This window comes from Ornithorhynchus anatinus, chromosome 8, assembly GCF_004115215.2.
Source record: "Ornithorhynchus anatinus isolate Pmale09 chromosome 8, mOrnAna1.pri.v4, whole genome shotgun sequence".
Lineage (NCBI taxonomy): Eukaryota > Metazoa > Chordata > Mammalia > Monotremata > Ornithorhynchidae > Ornithorhynchus > Ornithorhynchus anatinus.
Window position 1 is genome coordinate 26,438,471 of NC_041735.1, and position 19,632 is coordinate 26,458,102.

Genomic DNA, 19,632 nt, shown 5'->3' on the forward strand with positions numbered 1-19,632 from the left:
GTACCTGAATTCATCGCTCATGCTTAGAATGAGATATTTCCGTTTAACTTTTCAAGAACCACAGCTGCAAATCAATAGAAATGGCCTAATTAACAGCAACACAATCTTTTTTTCTTTTTTTTAATATGGGGGAGGGGGACAGTCAAGTCCTGGACTGTTTCTTGGAAGCCCTAAAGCAAGTATAAAATATCTAATTTTCAGCGTTTTCAAAATTCTTTCCCAAAGTTTAAAGTGCACTGATGTAAAATGAAATACCATAATGAGGCAGAAGTAATGAACAGACGGAAGTATTTATTCATATTTCTTGTGTCCTTAGGCGGCTGTTCGTTTGATGAACACTATAGCAACTGTGGATACAGTGTGGCTCTGGGGACCAATGGATTTACCTGGGAGCAAATTAACACCTGGGAAAAGCCGATGCTGGATCCTGCCGTGCCAACAGGTAAGTGAGGGGATTGGGCAGAAAGAAAGAAAAGTTGGGTTAATTCCCAACGCTGAGGCCAACGGTAAAATTAACGACAGAAATGTGAGAGGATGGTCCAGAGCCTGAGAGTGCTATAGCTGGACTATTTGGTGACAGTTCTGTGTTTTCTAGACAAGAGAGAATCAGTGGGAACACTTCAGAGAGCTCTAACGGTGAACCCAGTCTGACAGACACCGAAGGCAGACGATGGAAATCCTGGAGAATGCTGCGAGAGAATAAGGGTCTAGTAACTTTCTCAGTTACTTTGAGATGCTCAAGAGCTGTTTTCTCACATACTTTGACTGCTGATCCTGCCTCTGATCCACCAGAGGGACCCCAGCTTCAGTGAACATTTCTCTCTCTATGGGGGCGAGGGATGGTTGGACGGGTGAGGGAGAATTGAGAGAGAAAGAAGAAGTTAGGCCTAGTGGATAGAGCGTGGACTGGGAGCCAGAAGGATCAGGTTTCTAATTCCTCCATCACCACTTGACTGCTGTGACCTTGGGACTTCACATCTCTGTGCCTCAGTTCCCTCATCTGTAAAATGGGGTATAACACTGTGAGCCCCATGTGGGACAGGGACTGTGTCCAACCTGATTTGCTTGCATCTACCCCAGCGCTTAGTACAGTGTCTGGCACTTAGCACTTCAGAAATACCACAGTTATTATTCTTATTCACTTCTTCTCCAACCCGATTACCTTGTATCCATTCCAGCACTTAGTACAGTGCCCGGCTCCTGGTAAACACTTAACAGATACCTCAGTTATTATTAGTACAGAGCCTGATACGTAGTAAGAGGTTAACAAATTCCATTTTTTGTTTAATAAAAAGAGGGGGATATGTGAGGAGGACTCTGGATATGAGTTATTGGGGGGGTCGGGGGAGGTGGAGCTACCGTAAGTGAAACCTTGGTGCCAGAAAGATGCAGACTTTCAAAAAAGCTGAAAAGTCCTGATCTTCTCTTAGAACTTAATTTGAATCATCCTGGACAGTTGCGTATCACTCCCTTAAAGATGCCCAAGAAAAGTATTCCACAGCCTCATTTCACGAGCAGTGAGAGGCTCCTCACTTACCATTATAGTTATGACCTTGAAAATGTAACTTTAAGTAAAATGATGTTAAGTGAATCCAATCTCCCCATAGAAATTCACGTAAAGAGAGCAAAGGGTTTGTGTCTGGGATATTTTCTTTTATCAGGCAAAAGACACAATATATATTCAGCATAAGTTTTAGGTAAACAAGTAGTTTAAAGCACCAGTGTTTAGGGAGTTTGTGGTGATGAAGTCAGAGGATTGGGGAAAACCTCCAATTTAGTCCTCAAGCTGCCGTTTTTAAGAAGTTATAGCTACTGTGAGGTGCTGTAATATTGGAGAATGTTGATGCATGAAATGGGCTGATACAATCATGAGTCAGAACTGGCCAGGAAGTACCTGTACTGACACAGTGTAGACAAGAATGACCAAACGCATTGCATCTCAAGTAACAGTGACCTCACAACTTTATTACAAAACGTGGCTCTCAGTCAGTGGTATGAACTGAGTGCTTACTACGTAGAAAGCACTGTCCTAAGCCCTTGCAAATGTATGGTATCATAGAGTGATTCCTAATTGATCACCAACTTAATAAAGAAATAATCAGGATGACAGTGTTCTTGAGGATTACTGCACCCTCCGCTCTCTCTTATCCTCATGAAATAAGCCCATTTCCTTCAGCCTTTTCTATAAATCCCATCAACCCCTTAGTTCTCACAGCTCTCTGCTGAATCCACTCCATTCACTCCAATTTTGGACCCCGCATTCTAATGGCAGATATTGGGAGTGGAAGGGATTTCCTTGAGCGAACCGGATAACTCCCTATGCGAATGTAAATTTTAATAAATATCCAGGAACTTTTTTCTATGACATTTAAGTGCTTACTGAATGTCAGGCACTGTAGAAGGCCCTGGGAGTTGTACTGTGCTAATAATTACTGTGGTATTGGTTAAGCGCTCACTAGGTGCCAGGCACTGGACTAAACTCTGCAGTAGATACAAGGTAATCGGGTTGGACAAAGCACTGGGGTCCAGGTTAATCAGGTTGGAAACAGTCCATGTCCCACAGAGAGATCACAGTTTTAACTTCCATTTTGCACATTGAGGTAATGGAGGCACAGAGAAGTTAATTGACTTGCCAGAGGTCACACAGCACACAAGTGGCAGAGCTGGGATAAGAACCCAGGTCCTCTGACTCCCATCCTCTTTACACTCAGCCATGCTATTTCTCTGAATGCCTAGGGTTTAATGTTGCAAGTTTTTGTAAAAGCCCAGCTGGAACAGAAGGCATGCAAACACTGAGTGAAAGTACCAGACGCTGGCTCTCCAATTTGGAAGTTAATGTTTCACCCCATAAAAGAGAGAATGAAGCCTCAGAGTTCCTTTATCTTATACATTATTACCATACTCAAAGGCCTGGAGTGAGATTTTCTTTTTAACAATGCACCAATTAACTTCCAGCTTGTAATCCATTAGGACCCTCAATCTTGCACATCCCAATTTTTCCCCCCATATTTGAGAAATCTGCTTTTCATCTCTAAATGTTGAACATGGTATCCTTGGATACCGTTTTGGGAACTCCCTCCTGCATTAACAATAAATTGTTGCTAATTCCTCTTTTTTATTGCTATTGTATATCTGTAGAGTGTATGCTTATATACTTTTGGGTATTTGAGATTTGTTTGTGATTACCTGAGAAGCAGCGTGGCTCAGTGGAAAGAGCACGGGCTTGGGAGTCAGAGGTTGGCAGAGCCAGGATTAGAACCCACACTTGTCTGCTGTGTCACCTTGGACAAGTCACTGAACTTCTCTGTGGCTCAGTTACCTCATCATTCAAAATGGGGATTAAAAGAAATGTGAGCCCCACGTGGGACAATCTGATTACCCTGTATCTACCCCAGCACTTAGAACAGTGCTCAGTAGATAGTAAGTGCTTAACGAGTGCCATTATTATTATTATTTGGATAGAACTTGATACTGAAAAAATACTTGACTGAAAGGTAGAAGTGAAGAATCCAGGGGACATGTAGGGTGAGCTGACTGTCTACTGTTGAGTGGATTTCCCATCCATCTAATAATGGTATTCACTAAGCACTTACTATGTGCCAAGCACTGGACTTTGTCCTGGGGTGGATACAAGCAAATGTCCCTGTCCCACATGGGGATCACTGTCTTCTTACCCATATTGCTATTGTTCTTGTCTGTCTGTCTCCCCCAATTAGACTGTAAGCTCGTCAGAGGGCAGGGACTGTCTCTATCTGTTACCAATTTGTACATTCCAAGCGCTTACTTAGTACAGTGCTCTGTACGTAGTAAGTGCTCAATAAATACTATTGAATGAATGAATGAATGAATTTTCCAGACGAAGTAACTCAGGCACAGAGGAAGTGAAATGACTTGCCCACAGTCACCCAGCAGACAAGTGGCAGAGCTGGGATTAGAACTGCAGGCCTGTGCTCTATCCCCTAGGCCACGCTGCTTTTCAAAACATCTGAACACATTTTCCACATACAGAAATGACAGACAAATTTCAGATCAGAAGGAAGGCAAATCACGAGCTAGGAAAAGGGAGAAAGGAGGAGTGGTGCCTGGAGAGGGAGGAAGGCAAGGGAGGGTGGAAGAATAGAACCCAGAGCCCAGTTGGTCAGGAGACTTATAGGCAGCAACAAGAAAAAAACAGAGACCTGATGACAATAGATGAGAGCAGCCAAGAAGAAAACTCTGTTAAGGTGACCCTTTTAGGCAACAGCAAGGCTATCCAAGTCCCACACACAGTGACACAAGAACACACACCTGCACAAAGGGAGAAATAAAAACAGAGACTTATAAAGAGACAAAAACGCATGAAGAGAAATTGACCCAGAAAGAGTTGAACTGTCAGATTGAGCAAGAGAGACAATTGTAAAACCACTGAAAGACCCAGAGGAGCAGACTTTTGGAAGGAGAAATGGAAGCATCCAGAAACCCAAGGCAGAGGTGAGCAGGCAGAGAGGTACGGAATTATGGGACAAATAGATTGACCTAAAGATGCGGCGGCAGCTAGAGGAAAAGAGGCAGGCAGATGAAGACAGACAGAACAGCTCAACTTAGAGACAGGGAAAAAGAGACTCACGATTAGGTTGACAGGTGAAAGAATATAGCTTTCTACTTAGGGAAGAGAGAGTATCCATCCACATGTTACCTCAGGAGGATAGGAAAGAGAGGGAGAGCTCCAGATAGGTGAGTTCATAGGTGTTACTTTATAGCGTTTGGCTGTCTCTCATCAGCAGGTTCCTCAACTGTTGACTGTCCCCTGAAGCCTTGGTGAATTTTTCCCAAGTTATTCATATCCTTGAGTAGATGCCATCATCATGAGTAATATTGAGACCACAGCAAGTTTGGCTTTTTTTAAAGTGGTATTAAGCGCTGACTGTGTGTCAGACACTGCAGCACGATTTGGGGTAGATGCAAGCTAATCAGGTCGGACACAATCCCTGCCCCACGTGGGGCTCACAATCTTAATCCCCATTTTACAGAAGAGGGAACTGAGACACAGAGAAGTGAAGTGACTAGCCCAAGGTCACAAAGCAGACGAGTGGAGGAGCTGGGATTAGAACCCAGGTCCTTCTGACTCCCAGGCCTGTATGCTCTGTCGATTTTTTTTTCGGGAGACCACAGTGGGGGAAGAGCCACAGTGTGAAACAGTATAGGACATACAGAGCAGAATGGGTTGTTAGAAGGCAGAGGGTTCTGGCGGAGGCAGCTTTGCAGTCTAAAGAGGTGGGTTTAGGGGGTGGTATTGAGAGAATCAAAAGTCGGTCCAGGAATTTCCTTTTAACTTGGAAAAAAAAAATGGGTGAGAAGGCTGAGAAGGGTAAAGGCAGAAATTGTGGCAGTAGGATAAGTAGTGATGAACAGGAAAGAGGATTGTTTTCCCACTCTAGACTGTCAGCTCCTTGTGGGCAGGGACCTTTTCTAGCAACTATGTTGTATTGTACTCTTTCAAATACAGCATCTGAAGAATAGAGAGAAGCGTCTCAGGAACCTCTCTGTATTCTTTGGGTTTCACCAGAAATGGGCCTGGGGAGGGGGAACAGCCTATAACTCAGAATTTTAGTCTTAATTAGTTAAGCCCCTCATTTTAGGAAAGTGACATTTCATAAATATTGAATTGTGCTATTACCATCTTCTGAGATTTCTCCAAATAGAAGAATTTCAGTGAAAATTACTAAATGCCTCTATCATGAGCAGCCTGTAGATTTCATCAGCTACGAATTCTTTATATCCACAAAAAAATCAACTCATCCCAAACTTGCAACACTTCTTGCTCTTCCCATTGGTGATAGAAAAGGCCTCTCACCTCTCCACCCTTCTCTCCCCTTCCTGCCCTCCATCCTTGTGACGATGGTGGTATTTAAGCGCTTACTAGATGCCAAGTACTGTTCTAAGCGCTGCAGGAGACATAAGGTAATCAGATTGTCCCACTTGGGGGTCACAATCTTAATCCCCATTTTACAGATGAGGTAACTGAGGCACACAGAGAAGCTAAGTGACATGCCCAAAGTCACGCAGCTGACAAATGGTGGAGCTGGAATTAGAACCCATGACCTCTGACTCCCTTGTGCCCACAAGGGAAGAGCTGAAAGTTTTGCAAACTTCACTTTGCTAATGCCAACCTTCTCACGGTACCTTGTTTTCGTCCATCTTGCCACTGACCGCTTGTCCATGTCCTGCCTCTGCCTTGGAATGCACTCCCAATTCATATCTGATAGACAGTTACTCCTTCGCACATTTAAAGATTTACTGAAGGCACATCTCTTCCTCAGAGGCCTTCCTTGACGAGGCCCTTTTTTCCTTCTCTGATTTGCTCCTTTTATTCACCCTCCCCTCAGTCCCATGTACACTTAATGTACATATTCATTATGTATTTATATTCAATATCTCTAGATGGTGAGCTCACTCTGGGCAGTGAATGTCATATTATATTGTACTCTCCCAAGCACTTAGTATAGTGCTCTGAACACTGTAAGTGCTCAATAAATGTGATTGATTGATCATGTATTTCTTGGCATAGATAAATGTCGAAAGCAATTCAAGATGATCTGTTATACTTTCCATTTAATGAATTACAAAATTGAATATACCTTTCTCACATGCAGTGTTGTCTAATGGATAGAGCATGGGCTTGGGAATCAGAAGGACCTGGGTTCTAATCTGTGCTGAACCATTTTTCTGCAGTGTTAGTTTGGGCAAATCACTTCACTTCACTATGCCTCAGTTTCTTCATCTGTAAAGTAGGGACTAAGACTGTGAGCCCCATGGAGGACACATGGACTGTGCCCAACCTGATTAGCTGGTATCTACCCCAGCACTTATAATAGTGTGCCTGGCACATAGTACTTAACAAATACCATAAAAAAGAATAAATTAGAATCTGACTCGTCCTAGGATAAATCAAAGACCTTGTTTTCACTAAGATTAAAAAAGGAATGTCTCTACCTCCTCCACTAGTGTGTTTATATGTCTGCCTGTGGTATGTATTCATAGTCTTTTCTGACAGAAATTACTCAGAATGTAGCACAAATGTGAATTATTAAACTCTTGAAACAGAACCGTTTTCAGGGAGAGAACTACACACTAATGTCCATACAAGCTTGTTCAATCCCTGTTTCATTTTGAAAGCCAAGCAGTTCTTCCCGTTGTCTTACCGAAATCCCTCCTGCTTTACTTCTCCCTCTTCTAATACCCGTGGTCACAAAGAAAGATAGGTCAGCATCCTTCCATATAAAAACCCTTCTGTATTTTAAAACTATCCATCTATCCACAACTTATAATAATAATGTGGGTATTTGTTAAGCGCTTACTATGTGCAGAGCACTGTTCTAAGCGCTGGGTAGATACTGGGTAATCCGGTTGTCCCACGTGGGGCTCACAGTCTTCATCCCCATTTTACAGATGAGGTAACTGAGGCCCAGAGAAGTGAAGTGACTCGCCCACAGTCACACAGCTAAGTGGCAGAGCAGGGATTCGAACTCGTGACCTCCGCCTCCCAAGCCCGGGCTCTTTCCTCTGAGCCACGCTGCTATATATTATCTGTCGCCCCCTCTAGACTGTGATCTCACTGTGGCCATGTCTACCAACTCTGTTATATTATACTCTCCCCAGTATTTTGTTCAGTGCTCTGCACACCGTAAGTGCTCAATAAATACAATTGATTCTTTAACCTTGAAGGGAGGTTTTGGCATTCACTGGTTGTCCTTTTCCTGGCTAAACAGCCCCAGTCCCTGTTACCTGGTTATTTTAATATTATTATTAAAATATATTTTACATATATTATAGAAAAGTTCTTTTAATAGTTGTCCTATACTGTCACCTCCTATTTTGTTGGTAATCAGTACAAAGCCTTGATCTACTGTACTTGTACCTAGCAAGTTCTCCCCCCCCTGCCCCAATCCTTTTATCAACATCCTCTGTATATATGTATGCCTTTTCTATAGATAGCTAGGTACCTAGATATAGGTAGATAGTCATTCACAAACCATTATATCAACCTTCAATTTTTATAGATAAATCTGCTACTTGCAGTGAAGTACTTTCGATGCAGACAGGTATGACTGGAAAAACAGAACGTATGCATAAGACAGTACATTCCAGGTTTGTCAAGGAGAAGGTTTTGGAGGGCAGAATCAAAAGCTGTAATGAAGTCTAGATTGATCTCATTTATTGCTGTCCTCCCTTGTCTATGAAGTCTATTACTCCACCTTAGAAGGAAATTATTTCGGCATAATTAATCCTGACTCTTCACAAAAGAGCACGTGGAAAGAGCAGTGGAAAGAGCACGGGCTTTGGAGTCAGGGCTCATGAGTTCGAATCCCAGCTCTGCCACTTGTCGGCTGTGTGACTATGGGCAAGTCACTTAACTTCTCTGTGCCTCAGTTCCCTCATCTGTAAAATGGGGATCAAGACTGTGAGCCCCACGTGGGGCAACCTGATTCCCCTATGTCTACCCCAGCGCTTAGAACAGTGCTCGGCACATAGTGAGCGCTTAACAAATACCAACATTATTATTATTATTATTACAAAGCCACGACTTATGCTTCCTGTGGCTTATGATCTCTTAGGGGCCCGAGCTTGTGTTTTGTTTAACTTCAGAATGTTACAACCTTGACCTGTTAATAACCGCTAGAGGCTTCGTTATAAAGATAAATATATTTGCCCTTTTCCAGTCTTCAAGGACTCCTGTCCTCTTCCAAAATAACCCCAAGTCTAAGGATGACTGTTTTCACCCTGATGATTTATATATGGCTAACCAATCGATCATGGTTGTTTGAGCACAGCACGCGACTAAGAGTTTGGGAGAGTATAGTACAACAGAGTTTATAAACACATTCCCTGCCCACACCGAGTTTACATTCTAGAGACAGCATGGCCTAGTGATAGTGCATGGGCTGGGGAGTCAGAAGGACCAGGGTTCTAATCTCAGCTCCACAACCTGTCTGCTGGGTGACCTTGGGCAAGTTACTTCACTTCTCTGTGCCTCCGTTAGCAGCACGGCTCAGTGGAAAGAGCCTGGGCTTGGGAGTCAGGTCATGGGTTCAGATTCCGGCTCTGCCGCTTGTCAGCTGTGTGACTTTGGGCAAGTCACTTAACTTCTCTGTGCCTCAGTTACCTCATCTGGAAAATGGGGATGAAGACTGTGAGCCCCACAGGGGACAACCTGATCACCTTGTAACCTCGCCAGCATGTAGAACGGTGCTTTGCACATAATAAGCGCTTAACAGATGCCGTCGTCATCATGAGAGTGAGTCAAATTCTTCAGCTGGAAGCAGTGGCAGAGTCTTCAGGGAGTGGGTAACTTCTCCACTGGGCACTGCCCTTTTATTCCAAGGATAATCGAGGATGAATTACTAAATGGAATTGAGCATTTACTAAGTGCAGAACCTTGTGCTAAGCATTTGGGAGAGTACAATACAACATAATCGGTAGAAAAGTTCCCTGCCCACAAGGAACTGATAGTCTAGAGTGGGAGAACAACCCTCTTTCCCATTCGGCACCACTTATCCTGTTGCCACAATATCTGCCTTTACCCTTCTCCTCAGCCTTCCCTCTACTTTCTCATCCATTTTTTTTTTAAGTTAAAAAGTAATTCCTGTCTTTCGATTCTCTACCGTCCCCCCCGCCCCCACCTCCCTCCACACACCCTGTCTAGGGTGAGAAGCTGCCTCTGCCAACCTATCTCTGATACATCTGCCAGAAGCTTGAAAAGGGCTTAAACTCACACTCCCATTGCCTTCCATCACGCGCTGTTCTTTTCTGGGCAAAATAGCCCCTGGTAACTACGGAACCTTTATCATCTCTGTAAATCTTTTTCTCTCTCTGTCTTCTGACACATGGAAAGGATAAGGTATCTGTCAGCTACCAGCCTGTCTGACTTTTTCACCACCGACTTGCTTCTCCAGCTACCTCTTTCCTCAGAGATCTTATTTGACCAATTCCCCACAGGGCTTTCTCCCAACACCCAGTACGGTACACTCTGGGATCTGGAATCTGAAAATGAGGCATGGGAAGAGCAGGACAGTCAGAAAGGGAGCCATTCTCCCGATCCCACAAAATTCAGTCCTGAAGAAAGAAGGGAATTAGAATGGATTTCCCTACATTTGTGAATTTTCCAGGCTAATCGAAATCTGGAAAACAGTGTTTTCTATTCCACATCTCTTCGTGGATATAGGCAGAGATTGTCTATGTCGGGAAGTCCCATTTAGAATGTTATAATGTCTTATCACAAAATTCTAAGGTCTCATCTCTCTGCCTATAGATACTGTTCTCCCTGCCCCTAACCATACCTACTGAAATATGTTGGAAAATGGTTCTGAAAATGTTTTCTGGGGAAGGCTTTAATGTCTGTGGTTGAATTTTGGCCTTCAGGTGTCTGTAGAGACCTGGGCACCTTGGCTGTGTTAAATAGCACACTCGAACCATTCTCTCTCCCCTTTTTTGCCTTCTCCCTCCACCTGAGAAAGCAATCAGGAGCTGAACACTCCTAATTGTGAGCACAGGAGTTTATCCATTGTAACCAAGTCCTGGGCAGAAATACTGCCAGAAATACTGTCTTCGCATCTAGCAGAATGGTCTGGGCAGAGGGATGGGAGTGTCTACCCTCTTCTGCCTTTCTGTGACTCAATTTCAGGCTAACAGCCAGTCAATCATATTTATTGAGTGCTTACTGTGTGCAGAGCACTATATTAAGCACTGAGGAGAGTACGGTATAACAATGACGCATTCCCTGCCGACAGTGAGCTTACAATCTAGAGGGAGAGACAGGCATTAATATAAGTAAAATTACAGATATGTACTTTACTGTGGGACTGGGAGGGGGAAAGTATAAAGGAAGCAAGTCAACACAGAAGGGAGTGTGGGAAGAGGAAAGGTGGGCTTAGGGAAGTTCTCTTGGATGAGATGTGTCTTCAATAAGGATTTGAAGGCAGAGGGGGATTGTCTGTTGGACATGAAGAGGGAGAGCATTCCAGGCCAGAGGCAGGTCTTGGGTGAGAGATCAGCAGTGAGACAGAAAAACTTGAGATACAGTGAGAACATTGGCACTAGAGGAGTAAGTTTTGTGGACTGGATTGTAGTAGGAGAGTAGTGAGGTGACATAGGAAGTGGCTGACTTGCTCCCTTAATTCACCACCCCCATCCCCACAGCACCTATGAAATTTATTAATTTATTTATATTAATAATATCTGTCTCCCCCTCTAGACTATAAGTGCAGTGTGGGCAGGGAATGTGCCTGTTGTTGCTGTGTTTGACTTTCCCAAGTGCTTAGTTCAGTGCTCTGCACACAGTAAGCGCACAAATACAATTAACTGAATATTTCGGTGGGGCTTTGAAGTCGGAGAAAGTGCATTCGTATCTGTGGGATGTATACGGGAAAGGGAGTTCCAAGCAGGATGGCGTGAGCAAGGGGTTGATGTTGGGTGAGATGAGTGAGGGTCAGTGAGTAGATTATATTAGAGGGGTGAAGGTTTGTGTCCTGGGTTGTAGTGAAAGAAGAGTGAGGATAAGTAAAGGGGAGTGAGCTGGTTGAGTGCCTTGATGCCTCTGCATCAAACAGAAACTCTTCACCATCAGCTTTAAAACGCTGTCAGCTCACCCACCCTGCATTCAGGATGACTGACAGACTGACTACCTTACTGCTTTTTCTACTACAACCCAGTGCACACATTTCACTCCTCTAAAGCCAACTTATTGTACCTGTCTCGTCTGCCACTGACCCCTCATCCTCCCTCTGTCCTTGAATTCCCTCCCCCTCTCTATGCAACCCTTCAAAGCCGTTTTAAAATTGCATCCCCTCCAAGAGGGTTTCCCTGACTAGGCCCTTCTTTTTCCTACTCCCTGTCCCATCTGCATTGTCTCTGCACTTTAAGCACTTGATATTCACCCCCTCTTTAGCCCCCAGCACTTGCAAACATATCCATAATTTGTAATATAAATGATATATATATGTAAATGAATGAGCACGTCATTTATATCAGTGTCTGTCTCCTCTAGCCTGTAAGTTCCTCGAGGACAGGGAATGTGTCTACCAACTCTGTTGTATTGTGCTCTCCCAAGTGCTTAGTACAGTGTTCTGCACACTGCAAGTGCTCAATAAATACCATTGGTTAATTGAATCCAATGGTGAGGAATTTCTGCAGAGATAAATAAGGAATCTTCAGAAATAATTGACTAGGGTGATGTGGACCGTACAAATTTTTAGAAAGATGGTCCCGGCGTGGGGATCAGAGGACCTGGATTCTGATCCTGGCTCCTCCACATGCCTGCTATATAACCTTGATCAAGTAATTCTCTGGGCCTCAGTTACTTCATCTGAAAATGGGGGTTCAAAACCAGTTCTCCCTCCTACTTAAACTGTCATCCCTATGAGGGGACAGGGACTGAATCTGCTCTAATTATCTCGTATCTTCCCCAGTTCTTAGAGCAGTGCTCGACAACTAGTCCATGCTTAAATAATACCACAGTTCTTATGATTGTCGGAGTGAAGTATGGACTGGAGAGGGGGAGGGCCTGAAAGCAAGTAGGTCAGCGAAGATGCCGATATAGTAGTTGAGACAGGATATGACTAGTTCTTGAACTAGGGTGGAAGCAGTTTGAAAGGAGAGGAAGGGTGAATTCTGGAGATGTCTGTGTTTGTAGCTAGTTAAGTTCTAAGCAAAAGTTTCAAGACGACTTGGGAAGGGTGGGGATTTTTTCTTACTGTTTCATTTCAACATGAAGACATTATTTTAAGCTTCCAAAAGAAACATGTTCTCAATGTTTATAATGGACAAATTCTTCAAGCTACCAATCTGCCAGCTGTGTGTACATGGTAATTTTACAAGTATGTGTGTGTTTTAGGGTATCGGTTTCATTCAGTCTACTGTTGCAGATGGTTTGTGATAGTGACATAGGCACATGAAAACACACACACAACCAGGCAACCACCAAAGGCCAGGATTTAAAAGGAGAGGAACGCAAATTGTCATAATGAAATGGGCCCGGGGTTGATGGGCCCCGACGTCCATCCTATATACTGATTGATTACAGATTTCCCATTCCCATATACTCTTTGCTCATGTGCAAGAGAAGCAGTAAGACCTAGTGGAAAGAGCATGGGCCTTAGAGTCAGAGGACCCCAGCTCTGCCCCTTCCCTGCTGTGTGACCTAGGGCCAGTCACTTAACTTCTCTGTGCCTCAGTTCCCTCATCTGTAAAATAGGGATTCAGTGCCTGTTCTCCCTCCTACTTAAACTGTGAGCCCCAGGTGGGATATGATTATCTTGCATCTAGCCCAGAGCTTAGAACAGTGCTTGGCACTTAATTGCTTAACAAATGCTACTACTCCTATGATTATTTTCATTACTGTGATTGTCATTCATCGTTGTTGTTGTTGTTTTTGTCTATTGTATGCTCTTTCCTGTGGGTACCTTGTTACCAAGAGGAGAGAGAGAGAAAGCTGGAGCAGGTGCAGTTATTTTTGTGCACTTTTTCACATTAACTTTAGTCCTCCCTGAAAATATGGGTTTATGTCAACAAGAAATTGGCAGGTAGTAGTCTCGTCTCCCAATCCTCCTAGGTTGGTATGGATTTTTCAACAGAACACACCTGGTTCTTTTGCTGGACCTCTCATAGCCCAGAAGGAGATAGAAGGGAAGTAGTGTGGTTCAGTGCAAAGAGCCCGGGCTTGGAAGTCAGAGGTCATGGATTCAAATCCCGGCTCTGCCACTTGTCAGCTGTGTGACTGTGGGCAAGTCACTTCACTTCTCAGTGCCTCAGTTCCCTCAATTGTAAAATGGGGATGAAGACTGTGAGCCTCACGTGGGACAACCTGATTACTCTGTATCTACCCCAGCGCTTAGACCAGTGCTCTGCACATAGTAAGCACTTAACAAATACCAGCATTATTATTATGTAACTCATGGGGTGGGTAATTGTAGAGTTTCAGACCCAGAATACGTTTTTGTCAGTGAATGGAGTCTTGGCCAAATATCACGGCACAAGAGTGATGTTCCACCACCCGTGGGGTGTGGGCCCAAGGTATGATCCTAGAATTCCAGCTGGCTCCCAGGACAAAATTTGCAATATCAAAATCTCCCAGCACAGTCCTGTGGTAGGTCCTTAGTGCCTTTTCCCTGTACATTACTTCCTCCTCTACCCCTTCCTTAACTCTTCCCCATTTCTGGAGGGAAGAGGCTTTTCCAGGATCCTTCTATTCTTGATTCTTTGCAGTGTTGGGAAAGGTCCATTTTCATTTGCTTTAAAGTTATTAAGAAGGACTTGATTTCAACTCAAAGGCAGAGGAGGCCTGTTCTCACCAGGACCCTCACACAGTTGGGTTTAAGCTTAGTCCCCAACAGAGTTTGTGGCAGTGACCAAACGGCGACAGACAGGTGTCGACCCGGACGGCGACAGACAGGTGTCGACCCGGACGGCGACAGACAGGTGTCGACACACTGGTTGAGGACGGTTGGCTAGAAAAAGCCAAAACCTGACCTCAGGCTAAGAGCATCTTCTCTTTGCCTCTGAATTATCAGATTTCCCCTGAGCTTCACCTTCCTGAGAGCCTGTAAATTAGGAGGAGGGCCGGGAAGGAGCCATGTTTAGGTTTAGCGTCCCGAAGAGGGTGGATATTAGAGTGAATAAGACTACTGAGCTGCAAATCATTGCAACTAAAATTCTACATTAAAAGTCTCTCTGTTCAGAGAAGCAATCTCTCTGTCTATCCGTCTGACACAGTATCTGCGTCGTATTGCTCTATGGAGACATTTGTCTTGGTGAACCAAGAGACAGGATGCCTGAAACGTAATCCATCCCTGAGTAAGTTCTGTCGCTTCTCACATGAAGATAAATCTCCCAACAGAGATTAACTGCTTTCCAGTGTGTTCTGCACTCAGGCAAATGTAAGAAAATGTAATATTTTATCAAAAGAGCCATTAAAATACCGTAGACGTATTCTGTATTTACTCCCCCATAATTGCTGATTAGTAAGGCATTTATGCATTAATGGAAGATTTCTGATTTCTAATAACATTTCTTTTCGGGCCCAATTCATTTAATGTTGCCACTGTGCTCATGAAATCACAATTCGTCTCAAGGAAAGCAACAGTAATTTTAGAAAAGCGTTATTTTAAAGTTTCCGTGAATGTGCCGATGTCATCTTTTAAATTTGTTTCCTTTGCTTAAGTGTGTTATTCATCATTAGGGATGAATACTGTACTTACAGTCTTTGAAGCGGCATTATTTATCGTGAAAGAAGCATCTTGCAAAGTATGTCAGTAATAAATGTAGAACAGGTGATACCATGCCAAGCTGTTCTAAAGTGATTAGTACTGTGAGCACTAATAGAGCTTTGCAACTTCAAAGTGGATTCCAGTCAACTGCTAATTCAGGCATACATCCACCTCCCGAGATAAGCAAGGAAATGTTATTTTCCGCTTTTAATGAATTAGGAAGAGAGAAGCTGGGAAGGGGATGGTTAGTAAAGCCTACACTAACATAAGAATTTGTTAATTGGCAAATAGGTCATTAGGTCAAGGTGCTTCCTCTGATAATATATTTAGAAACAGCTCCCCTCAACTCGGCAAGGCTTCAGCTGATTTCGAAAAAGAATTCAGTTTTAATTTTTTGATCTGGCTGTTCCCTGACAAGAATCATTTTCAGAGGAGCTGTCTCTGAGACCCTCTTGGGTACTCTTTGGGCACCATTTACCAAGTTGGTTTGACCCAGAGAGCATAAGGGTAAACTAAGCAAGACTTTTTTTGGCAGATAATTTATTTTTTGGAAAAATTCACTCAGGCTCCAGCTCTGCTTGAAGTAAGACTAACCTTAAGTAATGACCTTTAAAGCAATCTTTAAAGCTCTCAATCACCTCACCCACTCCTACCCTACATCGCTACTCTCCTACTATAACCCAGCCCACACACTTTGCTTCTCTAATGCTAACCTTCTCACTGTACCTCAAACTCGTCTGTCTCGCCGCCGACCTCTTGCCCACGTCCTGCCTCTGGCCTGGTACGCCCTCCCTCCTCAAATCCAACAGGCAATTACTCTTCCCCATTTCAAAGCTTTATTGAAGGCACATCTCCTCCAAGAGGCATTCCCTGGCTAAGCCCTCCTTTCTGCTTCTCCTGTTCCCTTCTGCATCGCCTTGACTTGCTCCCTCTATTCATCCTCACTCCCGGGGTCACAGCACTTATGTACATATCTGTAATTTTGTATATTTTAATGTCTATCTCCTCCCCTAGACTGTAAGTTCGATGTGGACAGAGAATGTATCTGTTATATTGTTACTGTACTCTCCCCAGCACTCAGTACAGTGCTCTGCACACAGTGAGGGCTTAATAAGTATGATTGACCTAATCGAGTCGGAAGACCTTGATTCTAATCCTGACTCTATCAGTTGTCTGTTGTGTGACCTTGGGCAAGTCACTTCTTTGTGCATTTATCTCATCTGTAAAATGGGGAATAAGACTCCGAGCCCCATGTGGGACATAGACTGTTTCCCACCCGCTTATTTTGGGTATGTGCTGAAACGAGCAGCATTTTTGGAGCCCCAATCCAATCTAGAAACTGACTTAGACCCTCCCGATCCATCAATCAATGGTAATTATTGAGTGCTTACTGTGTGTAGAGCACTGTACTAAGCATTTGAGAGAGTACAGTACAACAGAAGTGGTAGACACAGTCTAGATGGGAAGACAGACATGAAAATAAATTAGATATGTGCATAAGTGCTGTAGGACTGAGGGTGGGGTGAAGATGGAGTGGGTAACGGGGAAGCAGCGTGGCTCAGTGGAAAGAGCCTGGGCTTCGGAGTCAGAGGTCATGGTTTCGACTCCCGGCTCTGCCGCTTGTCAGCTGTGGGACTGTGGGCGAGTCGCTTAACTTCTCTGTGCCTCAGTTACCTCATCTGGAAAATGGGGATTAACTGTGAGCCTCACGTGGGACGACCTGATTCCCCTGTATCTCCCCCAGCGCTTAGAACAGTGCTCTGCACATAGTAAGCGCTTACCAAATACCAACATTATTACAAATCCAAGGGCAATGTAGAAGGGAGAGGGAGTAGAGGAAATGAGGGCTTATTCAGGGAAGGCCTCTTGGAGGAGATGAGATTTGAATTGGGCTTTGAAGGTGGGGAGAGTGGTGGTCTGTTGTACACAAAGTGGGGAGGGACTTCAGCATGGCTCAGTGGAAAGAGCACGGGCTTTGGAGTCAGAGGTCAAGGGTCCGAATCCCGGCTCTGCAACCTGTCAGCTGTGTGACTGTGGGCAAGTCACTTAACTTCTCTGTGCCTCAGTGACCTCATCTGTAAAATGGGGATTAAGACTGTGAGCCCCACTTGGGGCAACCTGATTCCCCTGTGTCTACCCCAGCGCTTAGAACAGTGCTCGGCACATAGTAAGCGCTTAACAAATACCAACATTATCATCATTATTACCTCCAGGCCAGAGAGACGACCACCACCAGGTTGGTGATGAGGTGGACCTGAGCACCTCGGGCCTTTCACTTTCCTCTTACCAAGTCTTCCAGTCCTGCCCCAGGCAGGTGCGGACGGTTTTGATACGTTCATTTTTCCATAGAAGATTATTAAGAGGTAAGACTGTAGATGTTAGCAGGAGTGAGTAGGCTTAAATAGATCTAGATTAGGTTCATGATAGGCTTTAGAGGGAAAGACAGGCCCCACCCCTAGCCATGAGGATCGATGTCAAGACGACATCTCGGTTGTCCCTCTTTACCTTCTCTGTTGCCTCTGCCTGGGCAGAATGCTGGCTTGGATGGAACTTTGCTAGGTCCCAGTAGGACAATGCTTTTGTTCTTAATTATTCTACTTCCTGTTGCCAATTTAGGTGCTTAGGGTAGTCCTCAGAGACCAGGCAAGCTGCACTGTGATGCAACGTGGCCTAGGGGAAAGAATTCTAATCCCAGCTCTGCCAGTTGCTTTGCTGTGTGACCTCGGGCAAGTCACTTCACTTCTCTGCACCTCAGTTTTTTCAACTGTAATTAAATTACAGTTAAATTTTAAAATCAAATGTATTTATTGAGCACTCACTATGTGCAGAGCACTGTACTAAACACGTGGGGGAGTACAACACAACAATATAACAGAAACGTGCTCTTACACAACCAGCTTACAGTCTACCTGTTCTCCCTCCTATTGACTGTGAGTTCCAGGTGGGACAGTGAGTGTGTCCAACTTGATGAACTTATATCTACTCCAGTACTTAGAACATTGCTTGACATAGAGTAAGCATTTAACAAAGATAGTAATAATAAAAATAATTGAAGTGAAGGATAATACAGAGCCCCTCTCCCCCCACCCCTCCAGCACACCATACACCTCAAGGACATCTGGCATTGGACAGAATCCTTGGCCAATTGAGAAACATATAAACCAATTATAAGGGAACACTATGACGGCTCAATCACTCTGTCTTGTCCACCATTGCCATGTGAAGTGGCACTGAAAAGAATTAGAAGCACATCTTTCTTTTAATTTTCTGATTAATTGGACACCATTAGTACAGTCAGTGCCATTTTGATTTGCCCCATGCAGACCTGGCCTACATTTCTACCCAGATTTACCCTTATGTGGGTTTTACGGGCATTATTTTAGTTCCGTTGGTGGTCAAGACCTGTGCAATGTGGAAGAGAAGCATAAATTGCTAAAACTGAAAACTTCAGTTTTGAAATGGCAATTCAATAGTGCCTTTTATTAGCATTCCTAAATAATGAATGCATGAATACTATTAGCCAGAATTGATAACCCAGGCTTTCCAGTGTGGTTTTCCAGGGACCACAAGTAAGAGAAAAGCCTCAAACACCTATCCAGGAGTAGGTGGGAGGTATTTTGGGGAGTGCATTTAGATGATAAAATGCTGTATTGTAAATGAGAGTGCTACGAGCTTGTAAAATCCCATTGAATATGTAACCTTGATGCATAAAATAATTGCAAAACGTAACATTTCCTGCTTACTTAATGAGGACCAGATGGTACAATGCTTTAATGTTCATATGTAGCTTTTCACCTTCAAGAAACCGAGGTGCGATTCTGACACAGGGCAGAAAAACCACTCATTTTGGCAGCCTCCTTGTGGCTAGGAGTAGGATCTTGTAGGATCAGGAGTAGGATCTTGTAGGATCAGGACTAGGATCTTGTAGGAAAGAGGTGGTTTGTAGGCAGAACTGGTGAGCCATCACAGTCTGGGAAGTGTGAAGAGAGACAGTTGCAGCTATGTAGCTAGGCACTTAACCGCTTCCACTATTTTGCGCAGGATTCTAATGTTAAAAAAAGATTCACTCTGTTTTGCAAATGTGCCTATAAAAGCAAAGACTTGGAGTGTGACTATTCAAGGTGTGAGTCCTCAAGTGAATTACCTTATTTTGCTCCAAGACCAAACAATCCATCCTATTTAATGAGGATTTCCTGTGTGCGGAACAATGTACCGAGTGCTTGGGTGAGTAAAATACAACAGAGTTGGTAGCCGTGATCCCTGCCCTTAAAGAGCTTACAGATGGGTGGCGGAGACAGTCACTGGAATAAATTATATTTGGGGAAGGAGCAAGAATGTAAGGTTATCAGTTGATCCATCGATGGTATTTACTGAGTGCTTATGTACAAAGAAC

The 19,632-nt window shown here is 43.9% G+C and overlaps 1 protein-coding gene across 9 annotated transcripts in view; it reads left to right on the forward strand.

The window, feature by feature from the left end:
- PTPRT (protein tyrosine phosphatase receptor type T) overlaps window positions 1-19,632 on the forward strand; it is a 900,646-nt gene that overhangs the window by 228,229 nt on the left and 652,785 nt on the right. For all 9 annotated transcript variants that reach the window (XM_029070022.2, XM_029070024.2, XM_029070020.2 and 6 more), the window contains exon 2: window positions 317-442. In XM_029070022.2, the coding sequence (XP_028925855.1) occupies window positions 317-442 (126 nt within the window). The remainder of the gene's footprint in view (window positions 1-316; window positions 443-19,632) is intronic.